General features: G+C 32.6%; 1 protein-coding gene and 1 non-coding gene across 2 annotated transcripts in view; one reads left to right on the forward strand and one right to left on the reverse strand.

Moving 5' to 3' along the window:
* Nucleotides 1–19,102, forward strand: part of LOC132697830 (carboxyl-terminal PDZ ligand of neuronal nitric oxide synthase protein) — a 145,844-nt gene that overhangs the window by 64,629 nt on the left and 62,113 nt on the right. Inside the window, exons 3-5 of the mRNA XM_060663506.1 lie at nucleotides 7,435–7,506; nucleotides 10,283–10,375; nucleotides 13,949–14,110. Of these exons, the coding sequence (XP_060519489.1) occupies nucleotides 7,435–7,506; nucleotides 10,283–10,375; nucleotides 13,949–14,110 (327 nt within the window). The remainder of the gene's footprint in view (nucleotides 1–7,434; nucleotides 7,507–10,282; nucleotides 10,376–13,948; nucleotides 14,111–19,102) is intronic.
* Nucleotides 3,457–3,538, reverse strand: Trnas-gcu (transfer RNA serine (anticodon GCU)). Its single transcript has one exon. It is a non-coding gene; the product is annotated as a tRNA-Ser (tRNA).

Below are 19,102 nucleotides of genomic sequence, written 5' to 3' on the forward strand. Positions count from 1 at the left end.
ACACATATTCTGATAAAATACTGCCGAAAAAAATCCACATCCAAACTTATCGACGATCTGGCAGCGGTCATGTTGAATGTTGAATTCCGCAAAGTTAAAAATGTAATTTTCAACCTCGCGCATGCGCATATTGCATGGATCTTTCTTTTTTTTTTCATAGTTGCTTCATAAGTTGCTGTATTATCGACATAGGTAGGGCCTCTATATTTCTAGTAGCTATGATATTTTGGCAAAACTCCTCGCCCCACTGGCCCCTGGCCTAAATATCTATACTGGCCTCACAACATAGGTAATTTTGGAAATTACTTATATGGTCTCGTGAAGTGGGACGTCTCTGGCATTTGCGATATTCCAACAAATTACATTTTTCTTTTGTTACTGTCGCCGTAGGAGTTCGGTAAATTAACCGAAAAATTCTCGCGATAATCAAAATTTTTACGAGTCGTAGAAAAGGGGTGCGAAGTATAATCAACCTAACGAGATAAAAAGGTGTTCTTTGATGTCGACCCCGAAAACTTTTCTCTTTTGATTGCGTACGACTGGCAATCGGCAAATTGCGAGATTTCGCGCGTTAACAGAGAAATAAAAAACCGATCGGCGAACGAAATGTGCCTGTCCTTGTCTTCAAAGCTGTTCATTATGTCTGTGTAGACCTGATGATAAGATAAAATAGAAACCTCGAATCACTTAAAAAATAAACGGTTTAGTAGTATTTTCTTTTTTCACCTGTTATAGTATACTCTGCAACAAGTTTGATAAACTACCTTTAGTCACGAGCATCCGGTCAAGAGTACTAGGAGCTCCATTCATTGAGTCCCAGGAACTATCCCAGGGCAATTACCTAAACAAACTATCCCTTATTTGGAATAAGGATCATTGCCATCAGTTTTTCTCATTAGTTTGGAAACACCCCGTATATTGTTTGTGTAATATATTCGCTGGAAGCATTTGTATTTTTGTAATTTTTTTTATATACAATATATTTCGAATTTTTTGTCAATTGAAAACATTGTTCTTTTATTCATTTTTGAACAAGAATGATATTCAAGGTATGCCACAACTGTTATAATCAAACAAAATAATTCATGAGCAAGTAAGCGACGATTTTATTTATGGCTATATGGATATATGTATACGTACTATATACCTTGATATGAATATGCTTTTTTGGCATATCTTGTGTATAAATGAATATGTAACATTAAATATACACATTAAACTCTACGACTTTTGGATATCGTTACCGGGTTCTAAAAATAAGGTGACATCCCATAATTAATAGACCACCCTATACATGGTAAATTACTCACCATTTTGTTTATCTAGGCAACGAATAAAATCAAAATACAACTTTTTGTATCTATTTCACAAAACGACAAGTGTATTCTTGTAATGGCAGGTGATTTGTACAACTTTACAAGTAAATTACTTGTAATTTACTATGTATTCGCTGGTTACTATTTTTATTACAAAATGTTATCTGACTCTTCTAATTTATTAAAAAGATAGCCAGTGAAAACCGTACCACTATATCTCTTTTCTAATCTAAAGAAAGCAAAATAATTGAAAATTCGAAAAAAAATATTACTTATTATATTGTTTATATACATACACGTGGCAATGAAAACCGCAATAGTAATTCATATTCATTCATCACATTTGGCGAGACGATAATTATAACCGTAATCAGCAGTTCTTATCTATGGGCTAAAACCGCTTTTTCGTAGCTTAATTTGTTTCTTTTTGAGTTATTTGTTAATGGTTTGAAACAATTTATTGTTAGTAACAGCATAGATGTTTTGGCAGTGGCAGTGACAGTTTGGAAATTACAATTTCTCTTTGAACTTTCTGTAAAAAAAAGTTTTCCAGTTTCTTAGTTACTTTAAACATTATTACCGATAGGTTAAACTAAAAAAAATAGAAATTGTTCTAGTTGATTAGTTTTGGTTAATTTTTTATAAGACGCATCGGGAGGCTGCCAAAATTTTTAATACGACACCCAAATAAACATATTAGCCACGTTGCTGTCGACAATGTCGCCGCCAAATTTAAAAATAGTGAAGCTGTCCAAAATAATATCCAAAGAAAACATGCCTTTCGAACACTTACCGAAGAAAATTGCTACAAGTGCTCCAAGCGGTTGTGGAAAAATTCAAAAATTTCATTGGAAGGAATAAATAAGACAGTTCAAGGTAACGCGACAAGGGCTTTTGCTGGTAAGGTGTTTAGAGTAAATAAAAATTCGCTTAATGCCAAAATTTGTGCAGGCGCTTAAACCGCAAATATGTAATCGCATTTGGTTTCAAGGAGACGACATTTTCTTTTCAACTAAAATTTTATTCAATGACCAGGCAACGTTTACGTGTGATGGTGTTGTATGTTACCAGAATTATCGTTGATGGAGCGATGTGAATCCCAATTTCGTATTCGAATGCCGTGACCAAACGAATGTTGAGTGCCATTAAACCCGCGATAGGTTTTTTGGTATCAGCATGATGGAGCTTCCTGTCACAGCGCAGTGTCAGCGAATATTGGGATAGAACTTTTCCACAGATGGATAGGGTACCATTCAAAAGTACTCTGCTCACCTAGGTCACCAGTCATTACATTCCTCAGTTATTTCTTGTGGGGTCATTTGAAGGAATTAGTTTAGAAGCACAGATCTTTCCTTGGTATTGATCCCCTAGAAGAAACATGCCAATATATCCGACAAATTACTCCTCATATGATAAGAAACGATGCGTGTTCTCTAGAAGGAAATTCATTTGTATGCAATAAGATGGGGTGAATGTGGAGACCTGAATTTTTAAGTCATTTGCTTCCACTTGTTATTGTAAAATTCGAAGTTGGCCACGCCATCGTAATTACAGCACTTAATTATAACGCTATTTTTATACAGTTTTTACTAGCGTTTTTATTGAGTTATTAGTTTTTCGGAAGAGGCACTCTTTTCCGTAAAGTTAATAATTCAAAATTTTCCCAGTTAGTAAGAACTTCCTAAGACACGTTGTATTTACGTGAACCGTAGCGCCATTTCCATCTAAATTTAATAAGCTATCTTCGGCCGGGAACACCAATAAATCTTTCAGTTTCGGGAACTATTTTCCTCGCCTTAATAAACCCAAAGCGGTCGGACTTTGACTAATTAATATTTTGGCAATGATGTAGCGAATTAAATTACTCACGCGGTACTTAATTTTCAAGACCCAAACAGAGATCGGACGTAACGAAACTCTCGAAAATCTGGCCCCGTGTTTATTTTCGAAACGGTTAGCTGCGTCAACGTCTATTTCCGAGCGCGGAAACCATGTGTTCCGTGACGTCACTTTAGCGATAGCGTATTATTTGTATTTTTAAACTTTAAAACGGGCGGCGTCGTCGGGCGTCGTTAAAAACCGTACTACACGTTTCGACATGTTTTTTATTGGACTAGAAACCGAAAAAAAAAAGTGTCGACGACGAGGATGGGATTCGAACCCACGCGGGCAGAGCCCATTGGATTAGCAGTCCAACGCCTTAACCACTCGGCCACCTCGTCCATGCCATGAAGATGCGCTCATCGTAACTGACGGCACGGGGTTTCGTCCGTACGAAGATTTCTTATATTTATACTAGCAATTTTTTAAAAATAAAAACCGTCAGAGGAATCTGTTTATATTTCAATACCCGAGTTCTATTGGGTCTGCAGCGTTATCATTATTCGGAAGCACAAAGTTATTAGGGCGCATTTAATCTTATACATCTTACAGTCACATAAAAAATTAATACTCGAACATTGTATTCATTATATTTGTATACTGTGAGACCTCACTACTGCTGTATTGTTGCTCCATAATAGTTTATTTTCACATTTTCATATTCTCTACTAAAATTAAAATCAAAGATTTCTAGTTGACCATGTTTTTGATTTTTTATTACTTCATGAGAGTTTTTCGTTTTCCAATTCGTTATTGTGTAAAGCAATTTGTGTTCCTTTTCTGTGCTTGTACAAAAATACGATCAATCATTGAATTTGTATTCATTACGGGAGTTTTACTAGAATTTATTAAGTGTGAACAAAAATTTTGTCATATAGAAGCGATTATTATATTGATTTTGACCTTCATTTTGTATTTCTTATTTCCTGTGTTGTCTTTCATTTATTACTACGCTCCAAATTCAAATTTTCTGTTTTAATTTCACCTGGAAATTATGCTAACTTGTAAAAGCTCATGGCCAAGAGAAAATGCAAATTGAAATGGAATTTCTTGAATTTCAAAAAACCTCTTTTTCGAGAAATTAATCTTATATATAACAGATAACCAAAATGAACATCATTTCAAATTGGGATAAATTCGATTCTTTTTCGTGAAATCATTTTTGCTCTTAAATTAAAATGGGAAATAAGGTTTCCACTACTTTCCGATGAGAGATAGATTGAATCATTTAACGGAAATGAGTCAAATCTGTAATATAATATTATTGCTCAAAAAAAATGGATCTAAAATACAAGAATGCGATTGCGCCCCCTGGCGGCCGTTATAGAAACTTTTTTAATTATTAATTTGCAACATTTTCTCTTGGTAGCTTTAGTGAGATTGTTTTGTCACCCCTAATCTTCCTCTCGGAAGTTACACTCCAGTTTATTTTTATTTTCCGAATACGGTGAACAGTTGCCGACTAGTTTAGACCACGACATGTACCGGAATCAAAGGGGAACAGGAATGAGCTTACTGCCTCAGCCCATGTATATTTGGGAAAAAGAAATACTCTTGAGACAAGAACTTATAAACTGAAAATTGAATCCTTGAAGATGGTTACCTCAAAACCAGCACTTAATTCGTGAACATAATTAAGAAAAATTGTGAAGAACGCGGAATCTCTTTTCGCAAGAAAAGATGAGTTTTCAACTAAATAAATGTCCTTAATTGAAGGCAATTAAATAATCAACGGCTAAAATACCATATTATTATATAAGATTACGTCATTTGTATCTGCTGCTTAAGTCCTCATGTTATTTGGATTTTGTATTCTCAGACGACGTTGCCGACATATTGCAATAAAAAGTGCACAAAATCACGTAAATGATTTAGTTTATTGGCACAAGCTGTTAAATGCCTTTGATCTATTTCGATAAAAATCGCTTTGATATACACGTTCTCGATTATTCACTTCCACCTATTTTAAAAACTTCCTGGACTATTTAAATCCTTTACGAACGGTATTTTCACTGTCCTACTTGTCTGCGTGCTAGTTTTTATCTGTCGATTCCCTGCATTGATTGCATTTATTGGACTTTGACTATAAGTAGTCCTAAATTTTTTGCATCCCAGTAAATTTAGTGTTTATTTTATTATTTATTTTACTATTACTTATAAATATATTCTTAAATTTAAAATTTGCTTTACCTACACTAATTCGTATGAAATGCCACTTAAGTTAAAAAGAAATAATGAAAATCTTGTGCACTTGTGTATAAAATTCTAATTTAAAAAGTTGGCAAACCTTTTTGATTTCAACATTTATTTGTGGTTGTTATTTATTATAGGTGTGCCAAAAACCGCAGTATATTCAAAAGTCGAAGCCCTGTATGAAGGTATGGAGAAGTCCTTTTACTCCGATTTCAAAAAAGTAATACATTTTAATGTTGTCTTTTATATTAAGGTCAGAATTAGGAAAAAATAAAATAATCGCCACACCTTTTGAATTTTATTTTTAGATATCCTGTTTGATAATTAGCATGGTTCACAAAATATTTGTTTTTTAAATTTTTGGATTTTTTTTTTGCAAAATCCCTAAACACGTTTATTTATTTTTAAAATAAACCACAATTTAGCTATTTCCAAATTTGTGTTAATGGTTTCTTCAGGGGGTAAGATTTGTCCTTAAAATTTAACTAGAAAATGTGTGCCAAATGGCATTTTATTTGAAGGTATTGAAAAGGCTGTCAAAATTATAAAAAATTCTTTCGCTATTTCATTTAAAGTAATTAATTAGAACGTTATTTTTAAGGTAGTTTGGGCAGATAGACAGCTACCTACCTACTATAATAGTTGAATATAATTAAAATAATAAATACCGCAAAATAAATAACATGTAGGTAAGTACTTTTTTTTTATTATTCTTATTTTTTGTTTTTGCATTTTTTAAGTTTGATGCGGTGACTAGTACATATGAATCCATTTTCCCAGAAGGCACCCAAAAGTTGTTAATTTTTTAAAATGGTTTAGTCGACCCAATATAGAATTGAACGTGTCTCTATTTATTATCAAAAAATAGATATGTTTGAGAAGCTGCTCGAATTTTATACTATTCATTCGTCTGTAACAAAAAACACCAACACAGACAGTCAGTACGAGACTAAGTGCAGAAGTGGCTGTCCTAGGTCATGTTGAAACGGAAATCAAATGAAAGAAATGGCTAAACGAATGATTAATAGTCCCTATTTGTTTTCCTAAACAGGTCTTTAAGCCGACGTAAAAACCACCACTTAAGCGACTCAAACCCTTACTAGTTTGCCGAGACTCATAGACAACAACACTCACACAACTTAATGATTTGGTCAGAGGTACTTGGAAAAATGAGACCACCACGCTTATTTTCCGATTGAATGGCCATCAGGGTCTCCAGATTTCAATCTATTCGAATTTTTTTATTTGGATATTTAACAAGTGTTCCTAACTAGGCCAAGATCTCTGCAAGAGCTCCGTGAAGGAATAGTAGAACAATGGGAAACAATTAGAAGAACCTCTGAACCAAGGCTTTACTACTGCGTGGAAGATGTTGATAAACATTTAATTTGAATTATTTTGTACTTCTTACTTCTTCCTACTTTTACTTATAAAAATAAATTATTTCTAAAAATCATTTGGCGCACTGAACTTATCTGGATTACGTATCTCAAAAAGCTAATATGAACGTGACTTAAAATTTATGAAGATACAACTCCCCTCATTATGAAAATAGTTCTATAACTTTCAAATGTTTTTAAAAATTGTAGAATAGATTGTTTTTGTTGTTGCTCTTTGGCAGAAATATGTAAACAAATTTAACTAATCCTGAAAGTTATAACAAATACCTTTAAAAATAGGTGCGCGCTAACAGAGCTTCCTTACCTAAATTACAAGGTAAATCTCAACAGAGGGAGCCATCAACGAAAATTTCAAAAATGCTCTTGCAAACAAAATCGAGGAGTTTCAGCATTTATTATGTTTTTTATTCCTTTTCGACCAAAGCAAGGTACAATCTTTTATAATGTACACCCTGTGTAACTCTATTCCATTACATTTATAGCGATATTGAATTAGACCTACCACTTGAAACCTCTAACTTTAGATCGAGGGTCAAGGGGTAGCTTGCACCAACCATTAAAGGTTATGTTTTCCGGTCCTGGCCAACCCTCCGTCTTCTTAGTTCGCCGTTTAATTAACCTCAAAACCGTTTCCTTTGTTCCAGTTCATCGGTTTATTGGACGTGCCCCGACCGACGAGTAGGGTCGAGATCGTGGCCGCCATGCGGAGAATACGGGTAAGCAAAAACATTCACCCCCGCTCACTGTTTAAATGCACTCATATAGATTTTATTCAAATCTTAGATTCTAACCATTTCACTGTTCACACACACAGTTTTAATCTTCTCCTGAAGATGCCAACTTGGTTGGCGAAATGCCTTTTGTCAGGTAAAATTGTGGTCCGTAATAGAAAATAATTTTATACCTACCAGTGTTCAATGTTCTTTGGTTTTTTGTACTACTTAGTTTAAGTTTATTAGTAATCATTCTAATTTGGTGTGTAATAGAGTGTGTGTTGAATCGTGTGCGAATTATGCAAAATATGCGTGATTCTAGTGTATCTCAGGAGATGCTCCCGCCCAAATGTAGAAAACACTCTTCTATTGAGACTAAGGAAGTTATATACAATGTTTATTTGACTCTGATTGAACGTGGTGCCAGCAAGCAAGCATCTTTAGAAGAAACGGCCACATTGACGAAAATTCCAACATCAACTGTATGGAAAAAGCGAGGAAAAAAAGAAGCGATGCTGAGAAGATATAATACGGCGTAACATTTACCAGTTATACGAGGAACAAAGCGTGCCTACATTAGATATGTTAATTAGGAGGCTGGAAAAAGATAAAACCGGTGTTCAATGTGGCAGAACTACCTTATGGAAGTGTATTCAACACATGAGTTTTAGATTTAAAAAAATTGACAAAAGGCAAGTTTTAATAGAATCTTTTAGAATTCGTAAATGGCGACTGGAATGTCTAGAAAAAACAAAGGCCAATTATTTACTTGGATGAAACCTGGTTGGACACTTATAATACCCCGGAAAAGGGTTGGGTTGACTCAACTGATAAGTGTAAAACAATCGCGCCATCAAAAAGAGGAAAAAGAATAACTATTTTGCATGCTGGTTATAAAGATGGTTGAATTCCAAATGAAGTTTCTCTGTCTGCGAAAAATATTAAAGATTCTTCTCTGGATTACCATGAAGACACCGCCGCTGATTTATTTGAAAGTTGGTTTAAAAACGAACTAGTTCCAAACATTCCTCGTGATAGCGTAATTGTAATGGACAATGCATATCATCACAGTAGACAGTTGACTAAAACTCCTTCCTCATGTGACACAAAAGCAACAATCCAAAACTACATGTATAATAAGGACATTTATTTTCACGAAGATTATACCAAAAAGCAATTAACTGAGATTCTACAAAGCTTGAACCTACAAAAGGAATACGTCTGTGATAATTATGCAAAAAATCTAGTTACAGTGTTAAGGCTTTTACCACTATATATTTAATAATATAAAACAAATAATAATTAGAACAGGCGATGAAAGCGATATTGATACTGATATATTATGTGAATAATTTTAAGTAATTTAAGTAGGTAATAAAAATAATTTGTAATTATATTTTAGATTTAAACATAAATACACACATAAATAAATAAATATTGTTTAGTATCTTTCCTAACCAAGCCCCAAATAATTAAATTTTAAGCAAAGTACGGACCTGTTCGGCCATATTTCATTCTTACAGCTTGCCCGGGTCTTTCCTTAATTCGTATCAGTTAGTCACTTTCTTATATCTATGAACACCCCGTTTGGTAAGTTTCTTTTTTGGATGTATTGCCAATGTGAAATATTCGAAAGTTTTGAGCTGTTTAAAATCAAACGAGCTTATTTCAAAATCCACTACTGCTCAGTGGTATACAAAATATGCCAATATTTTAAAGAAATACGAAGACGCGAATGGAAGGGAGAGAAATGCTTAGCCATATAAAGCAGTTTGCAAGCAATTTGTTGCCAAGATATTACCCGCGCTCTTAAATAAAAAAAAAATATTGGTTACTTCGAATTTTAACAGTAAAGAAATAAGGTCGCAAACTTGGTTGAGTTAAAAACTGCTGAAGAACTTGCGATGTTGGTAGAAATTAGTTTGAGACCATCAGGGAAAAAAAGTGTTGCTAGCCTGATAAATAAATATTCGTTTGCTAAAAATTACATTATGAAAATTTTAGGCTACTGAAAAATTAAATGGACGCTAATGCTTATAATTTATTTTAAATCTTCAGAATTCCTCTTGCGTCAAGTTGTTGATGAATCGAACTTGCTTCGCCAATCTTTCTCTTGACTTCTTCAGAGATTAACTGAAAATGATTTGCATTTTGCAATTTTATATTGTCTGAGGGAGGGAGGTTTGAAGAAGTTAGAGGAGGGACATTGTCGCATATGACTCGTTCCCATTTTGGTGAAAGCTAAAGACCTGAGTCGCTGTTAAGACTGTCATCCAACACGATGTTCATGTTCCACCTATAGCTCCGGCTCGCTCAAACAATATGTAAGCAAATACCGAGCATAATGCAAATCAGTTTCAGGTAAGCTGTAAAGAAGCCAAAAGGATGATTGACCGTCAGCACCGATGCAGGAGGAACAACTCTGTTAGAAGATACTTTTATGTCTATATGTACGGCGTAGCCAAACAAGTTTGCAAAGTACTGATTCTCAGAAACTATTCGTTATCGATAGGCCTCTATGCATTGACTTAGTATTCACTGCTAATAGTGTCGACAATAATTCCCACAGAATGTGACAAACATTGAGTATAAAACTGGCCAATAACACTGTACATAACTCAAACTTAGTTTAAAATTTTAGTTATGCATTAATTTTTATGCACTAGCTGTTTTGAAAAACATCAGAGATGCGGGAAACTAAAAATAAACATTAAGAATTAAACATATTTTCTAATTTTTTGTAATAAATGTAATAATAATGTTGTTCTGTTTATTTTAGTATGAATTTAGAGCAAAGGGAATCAAAAAGAAAAAGGTGACGTTAGAGGTTTCAGTGGACGGCGTCAAGGTCACACTCCGGAAAAAGAAAAAAGTAAGTACAATTATTTCGTATTTGAATTGGAAGGGTTGAAAAGTGTCTTAAAAAAGTCTTTCGGGTGCAACTCTGTGTTCTATATTCAGGACTTGTCAGTCTTGCACTGAATTTCTGAACATGTATTTTTTTTGCCTCAAACGAATTTTTCTGCCTATTTATTGGAATACAATCTCTCTTACTTTAGAGAAAAAGTTGTTACTTCTGCGCATTTCCGACTTTAGGCTATATCAATATATTAATATATATTTATTCAATTAATCTTCCGCCCAAGAAAAGTTTGCTTCCTTGCTTGAAATATTTTTTCTAAAAAATTGGGTTAAGAATAACAAAATCTATCTATTTTCTTCGTCAATTTAATTAAATAATGATAATTAATATTTTCATAAATCAAAACATCATAAATTTTGGACAATAAAAACCAACTTTTTTTCAAAACATAAAAGTGGCTGATTTTGTTAGCATCTTAGCAGATTCTGTGGTGATTCTGATCCCTTGTATTCGTCCCCAAAAGTTTGATATCTGTTTCCACTGTGTGCATTTAGTCTTTTGAGTGTTCAGTGTATGTTTTAAAGTGATAATCGTCGTCGGCCCCGTCGTTTTTCCCTGTTCACGCCGGTATGGAGGCCGGATGGGCCCCGGATGGTCCGTGGCGGAAGCAGGGGAAAGCCGATTTTTTTTTGGTATAGGTCAAAATCGTTTTTTGCTAGCCGAGCCAATTTTGGTTATATTTCCTCTTCGTACGTGTTTGTAGTAGTTTGTAGTGCCCAACTGTTTGTAAAGAGCAAAGGAGAGAGAGAGAGAGTGAGAGAGCATCTTAGCACCTGTCAATTTTTCCAAACAATTTGTGATTCGTTTTTATTATATTTAGTTATTAGTTCCTTAGGTTAATTATATTTAATAATTAATACTTTAATAATAATTAAATTTTTCTTGACAAAATTTGTAAACAGTGGGGCTTTTTGTTTTATTTTTATTTTATTGGTGATGATGATTAATAACTCCGCAGGCCTAGAAGGCCTATGACTTGGTTGACTTTGTTTCTTCGTTCTTTTCTTTCCTTTACTTTTCTTCTTCTTGTTAAAGTTCATTTATGTCCTTCAGCACGTCGTCAATGAATCTCATCATAGGTGTGCCTCTTCTCTTCTCTCTTTTTTCATTCGCTCTATGTGTCTGTCCTGTCCCTCTTAGTTTAGATTCCTTTGCGGTGCCTACAATGTTAGCTTGCTCAAATGGCTCTTGCAGTTCCTTATTGTTTCTTCTTTCCCATCTATAAACGAATTTCTTTCCTTGAAATATTTTGCCCAAACACTTTCTTTCCCAAATTGATAGCATCTTTTGCTGGACTTTGTCCATTGTTCATGTTTCGCTACCAAATTATACTATTAGTTTTGCACATCTAGGGAACAATTTGCTATTAAGTAAATTCCTAAATTTATATATACATTTGTTTTCTTTCAATACCCTGCTTCGAATTTCTTGTTTTTAATTTAATTTTCTAGTAAATTTTGCACCCCTGTATGTAATTGATTCCATTTCCTCAAAAGTGTATAATTTTCCTCTTACTATTGTTATTTTAACCCCATCTTCGCAAGCTTCCTTCTTAGTTTATGTCATATACTTTGTCTTCTTTTCCTTTATTTCAAGTCCAATTTCCTCTTTACTATTGTTACAGATGTATGATGAGGGTAACAAAAAATAATAATTTGCTTATACGTTTTTCCTTTGTGGAAGTTTTGGTACATTTTTCTGTCGTGTGGTATTGAGAAAGTTGCATATTTCCGCGATCACAAAAGTGAATACACAGTGTCAGCTTATATCACGGTATTATTTTTATAAAATTGGTCTCATGGATCTATGGAAGATATTTTTTGTGGTAGTTATATCATTAAATTTTCTATGGAAACTAGGAAAAATTAGCGGAAAATAAAAAAGAGTTGAGGATTTATTTTAAGAAGATTTGGGTTTGCTATTGGATAGACCAAAGCCTGGATTTGATAGTGCAAACAATGGCAGTTCGGATATGAAGATAGTTAGATTTCGAACAATTTTTCAAGCCATATCCAGTGATTTCGAGCTAAACGCAGAGTTGAATCCCTACAGACGTTTATAAAAGATACATTGAATTTAATGGTAGAAAATATTCTGTAACACAAAATATTTTGTACAGAATCGCCGCTAAAGCTGCCTGCCACTTATTTTGCCGGCAAACTTTGCTTTACAAGGATATTTTTAATATTTCAGTTGAAAGTATATTCAAGAGAAATAAATTCCTAAAAAAATGCTTAGTAAGAAGTTCATGGACATCTATAGCTTGTTTCTTAATGCGAGAGAGTAATAAAATGTAAATTTTGTAGTGACAAGCCTCATTAACACAACTTAAACGTTATTTAGTAAAGTTTAGATAAATTGCAATTGTAATTTCCCGTATCTCAGTTTTTGAAACCTACACACCTCAAGTCGTTCCTAAATTGGGATCATACTAATTTGCCTAAAATAGAGAGACGAGTTTGGTGAATGAAAGTAATGTGACGGCGGGGACAGATAGATTATCACAGTAATAAATATAACAATAGTCATGCAAGATTATAATCGTAGATATGGGCAGGTAATTGAGATACTAATTATTCTAAGATCAAGTAAATATAAAATTAGATAGAAGAATAATATGAAAATAGATAAATTGTATTATTAGTATTATCCGCTTCCCACATTTTTTCTTCGATTTTCTTTTTTTTTCACAATCCACTGAAACAATATCAGCATTTATTTCCTAAATTGGGGTAAGCCAATGAATAATGTATTTTTTCCCCTAGAAGTATTTTTTCGAACTTGCATTGTCATTATCCATGGACTATAACACGCCCAGGAGGAGTAAGATTTGCCATTTTCAAGAATTGTATATAACTATAAATCCCTAGACAATCATCATGGGTAAAATACCACTTCTATAGAAAACGGCTAAGAACACACAAGTTTTATAACTCTGCTGCTTTAGGAAGCAAATTATAATGTAGAATTCCATACATGTATATTCATTTTTTTTCTGTGTGTTGCGTGTTATTCGTTGTTTTTCTTTTCTGTTTTATCAGTTCAATCATTATGTCCTTAGATAGTTCGTCCTCTCGAATTTTACTAATTCGGTCAGCATTACTTGCTAAAACCTGAAATAACTCCAAACCCAGTATTTCTTTCACTTTTTAAATATTTTTCGCATGGAAAGCTATTTAAAAAATTGTGTGCCTAAAAAATTAAAATTTATCATAAAAAAATTGTGGAGGAAGAGTGAGTCACACACCCCTTTAGCGACGCTGCCACCCAAAATTTTAAAATCAGTAACTTTTATGACCCAATTTGCGGTATTAATTCATTTAGGTATCTTACCAATTGAGTAATAATATTGAAAAATATTTTTTGGGGCCCATTTTATTTTTTTTTTCTGAGGGAGGTATTTTGGACACATGTTTGTTACCCAAACTAGCGCAATTTTTTTTAAGATTCTATTTACCCTATACATTAGGCTAGAGTTTTTTAAAACATCCTGTATATTGTGTCTGTTTTTTATTTTTGCAGAGAAGACATTTGACCGACGACAAAAATATTGTGCTGCAACATCCCATCTACAGAATATTTTACGTGTCGCATGATTCTCAGGATCTTAAGATATTTAGTTACATCGCCAGGGACGGCGCTTCCAATGTGTTCAAATGTGCTGTATTTAAAGCTAACAAAAAGGTGAGTCCAAAAAATTCTACTTTCAACTTTGCATTTCTCTTATTTAATATAGGTCGCTTTCGAAGCTCTAAATTGAAATCTTCCGTAAATGTGCGCTTTAACACACTATGTCCCATTTTGTTTTAGTGAAGATAGAGTCTTGAGTTTCCGCTAACCTTTGGTCTTTTTTTGTGAAACGAAAGATGACGTTAACAAAATTTTCATGACTTGCTTAGTTCTTAAAAAACTTTAGGAAATTTGGGGCATCTCTCGTACCTCGGGTAACCTATGAAATCGGAAGATGAAAAGCGCATCCGATATAGATTTTTATGTGGAATTCAATGGCGTAGTCAGTTTTTTTCTAGATGGTTTCGTCTCAGAACAACAACAGCTAAAAATATCTACAAAGAACCTCGTTTCGTTTTTTTTGTCGCTTTTAGTCAAAATATTTAGCACAATACGACCAAAAAGTGCTCTGATGTTTTTTTTTGAAAACGAACGAAGAAGGTAAGTACACAAACTTATAATTTGTATCATTGAAATAGTTTTGGTTAGTCTATAGTAGCAATTTTTAATTATGAATTTTATTATTAATAATAAAATTATACAGTACGCCAATAGAATTGTTTCATTTTTATAATGTAAAAATATCTCAAGAACTATAAGTGATATGAAATTTAAACAAGTGAGTAAAAGTTTAAGGATTTATTAAATAGCCACAGACGCCCATGAAAACCTTTGAGGAAACGACTCTATATCTGCCATGTCGTTTCCATTTACGAAATTTAAACCGAAAGTGTTACCGTGGCCGTGCTATTAAATAATTGACCAATAATTTTCATTTCCCACTGTAGTACAAGAGTGCCATCTCATGGAAAATATATATATATATATATATATATATATATATATATATATATATATATATATATATATATATATATATATATATATATATATATATATATATATATATATATATATATATATATATAGTATATAGTAAAAACGAAAGCATTATTATTATTAAAACACACTTTCTGTCTATTTTTCTTTTTTTATAAGTGGAGAGGATTCAGTTAATTTAGTTATAGTACCCCTATCATTCTTCTTAACTAAATTTAAGGAAAAACTATGTATATATATATATATATATATATATATATATATATATATATATATATATATATATATATATATATATATATATATATATATATATATATATATATATATATATATATATATATATATATATAGCAGATATAGAGTCGTTTCCTCAAAGGTTTTCATGGGCGTCTGTGGCTATTTAATAAATCCTTAAACTTTTACTCACTTGTTTATATTTCATATCACTTATAGTTCTTGAGATATTTTTACATTATAAAAATGAAACAATTCTATTGTCGTACTGTATAATTTTATTATTAATAATAAAATTCATAATTAAAAATTGCAACTATAGACTAACCAAAACTATTTCAATGATATAAATTATAAGTTTGCGTACTTCCTTCTTCGTTCGTTTTCAAAAAAAACATCAGAGCACTTTTTGGTCGTATTGTGCTAAATATTTTGACTAAAAGCGACAAAAAAACGAAACGAGGTTCTTTGTAGATATTTTAATATATATATATATATATATATATATATATATATATATATATATATATATATATATATATATATATATATATATATATATATATATATATATAATAAGAATATTTATTTAAAATATATAACGTTACAAAATGTAATAACTTAGTTTAGAAAGCTTTTGTAACGGATTTACAAAGCAAAGTTCGAAATACAAATAGAAATAGAAATTTACATAGATGTTCGTCCTCTATTGCGAACAATATGTTGCTCAAGTTTTCGTTTAAAAGGAGTTATTGACGTCACCGATTTAAGTTGTAGAGGGAATTTATTATAAGTAAAACGGATTGTAAAGTTGTATTTTCGTTGAGTACAAGGCTCACTAGAAATGTCACTGAGAATAGTTAACTTCTGTTTATCTTAAGAGTGGTATATTTGCCTATCGTCGGCGTACTGATGAATAATGTTTTTTACCGAAATCAGAAGTACAAATAAAAAATGACATTGGACCCAAAATATTTCCTTGTGCCACTCGTTTGGAACTATGGACATAATCAAAATAAAGTCCAAAACATTAAACAGGACACCGTATTAGTACTATGATTTGCTCTAAAGCCCCATTGCGTAGGCAGAAGGATATTATAATGTTCTAATTTACAAAAATCGATATTGACTGGTTGCAAATTTTTGTATAAGCTGTATAGAAAGAGAAAAAAAATGTGCTCTGTTCAGTTGTAGTCTTAGCTAATCTGAGTGAGCTGAAGCCATATTCCCTCGGCCTATGATGATTGTCAAGGGTAGACGAACAGGTAGTTGACCTACCTGGGCCTTAGTGTTTGAAGGTAGAATTTTAGTTACTTTTCCACAGCTGTTGGCAGAGTGTATTCTCGTGTATAGGTCGGTACATTGTTTAATGTCCAACTCCAGTCATATTCGAACATATTTTAACTATTTTTGCAACTCCGAATGTTGAGTTTTGGGGTCAACTGTCAATACATTGAGAATAATAATTAGTGAATTCTAATTTTTTACTTACTTACTCTTTTTTTAGCAACAATTTTGCCAACAATGCCGAAAAGTAACTATAATTCTAATTTTAAACACTAAGGCACAGGTAGAGCAAATACCTGGCCGTCTATCTACCACTCCCGGGCCATTGGCAATCATCACAGGTACAATATTACGGCTTTGTACTAAAGTTAAGACTACTAAATTTAACAGTTGGATAATATTTTCTAAAATTATTTATATTTTATAAATTCGAATGGGAGTAAATAATCATAGAAATAATATAAATATGAAATATGAAAATTATTTTGTAATGCGGTTCAAATTGTATTGCAAATTGCCATCCTACACTACAAAATTTGAGAAGCTCCTTAAAAGCAATTTTAACTGATATAGGGGTCGCATTACCCTTGTAACGCCGAAAGCAACCCAATTAATTTTTTATATATATCCGAAATTTGTGATAACCGTGTGTTTGAGTGATGTGAATGAACTCTGATGCGGAGAATGTGATAGCGTTTTTTATTTCAATGTCTCAGACTAGTAAATCTAACTCCACCTATCGATAGATCCCAACAAATACTTAAACAAAATTTGCTTTATGGTTTTAGGCTTAGGGATACAGAGTCAAATTCGCCCAATTTTAAAACCCAATTTTGTTGAATATTTTACCATTGTGCACCCTTATTAAATTGACAATTGGTTTGCTAATTACACTTGATAAAAGACATACCATAATTAGTTAGTTGGTTAATGTAGTTATCTAAGAGCCGAAACTAAATATGATTTGCGATATTTTTTAAGATTATTTTTAATTGATAATCCGTAACAATAAGCAGCAACGCACTATTATATTTTATACCGAAACGTGGGTGAGAAGAAAAGAAAGCGATAAGCGAATTAATTATTTTTTGAACTATCTTTACGTTTAGAAACAACAGCGTACCATTCCATTAAACTCAATAAATGATTCGAAAGTATAATATGCGCAGTAATAATTGATGATCAATTAGATCAAAAGCTTTCTGGATATCATTGTTCGTTTTTGTCTAAAACTTCTGAGTAAGAAAGACAAAGTTAGTGGTGGTGGATTTCGTTTCCATCAAACTATGCTGATGTAGGGATATGATATTACTAATGGAGTAATATAATGTTGACTTATAAAGAATAAGTTCTCAAAGCTTGCCGAGGTTGTACAAAGTCGGTAGTTTGTAATATGATACTCGTCGCCTGCCTTCATAATCTAAAAGATTTTTGACTTTTCTATATTTCCTGTAACTTTAATATTTTAAACACGATTCAATATAACAAGAAGTGGTTCAAAAAATTTGCTTTCACAATGGAACTGGTGATATTGCCTGATCCGACAGTCATTTTTTTTTAATGTTTCAATATTATCCTTCTCTGAGATGAGACCAATGTGAACCTAAACTTTTTTCGGAGAACGGGTTGTAACAGTACGATTTAAACTACAACGAGCATTTGAAAAGAACTGAGCAAAACCGTTAACTATTGTTTCGGGATTGTTAAACTAAGATTCTCCTAAAGTATATTTCAGAAAAATGTAGATAATCCTTATTAGCTACCCAAAGGGACTACAGAATGACCAGAAGACCCACTTTCATTGTTTGGCATTGAATTAATTGCAACATTCCTTCTTTTTATTAAGCGTAGATAGTACCACCGTGGTTTGGGTCAATTTATGGGTATACTGCTAGCAATACTAAAGATGATGTTGTCCTAGTCGTCCTAGTAGGATAGTCGTAAAACGTAACTTTGTTTTAACAGAATAAAAGTTAGGCGTTATGTATTAGGCATTAGATGCCCCTGCACAAAAAATACGATACATAGAAATAAAATTATAAAAAATCATAATAATCTTCGTCACCTCAGGAACTGTATCTCCTATTGACGTTATAATTAACAACTGGACGGTCGCACCGATAAAGTAGTCAAGGTCCAAATTTTGCCCTGTTCTTTTATGGAATGCCCGACTACTTTTCGCCGGATCTCTGGTGTCATTTACTCATTGGGTTGATCAAACAGCTTGTAACGACTGAAAGGTTGGCAAATCTTTGAAATATGCTTCTTCGCTCCAATATGGAAGATTTTTACTGAATACACCTTAATATCCATTTACAGGCCTGTATGAAAGCTTGGCGAGCATTTTTTTAAACAGATTTTTACTACCATATATATAATTTACCAAAATCCGCTGGACAGTGTAGCAGCACCGGTACCAACTACAAATAACAAATAAATGGCTTGTCTTTGTTAAACTGACAAATTTTTGTGGTATAAATATTACTTAAGACAAGTTTATAATTGATTTTAGTGGTATTAATCTTTCATGGTTTCTAATATATTTGACATTATCGTTATCAGGAGTTATATAAGTTTTTAATA

Source organism: Cylas formicarius, unplaced genomic scaffold (genome assembly GCF_029955315.1).
Source record: "Cylas formicarius isolate icCylForm1 unplaced genomic scaffold, icCylForm1.1 PGA_scaffold_2__14_contigs__length_35257938, whole genome shotgun sequence".
Classification (NCBI taxonomy): Eukaryota; Metazoa; Arthropoda; class Insecta; order Coleoptera; family Brentidae; genus Cylas; species Cylas formicarius.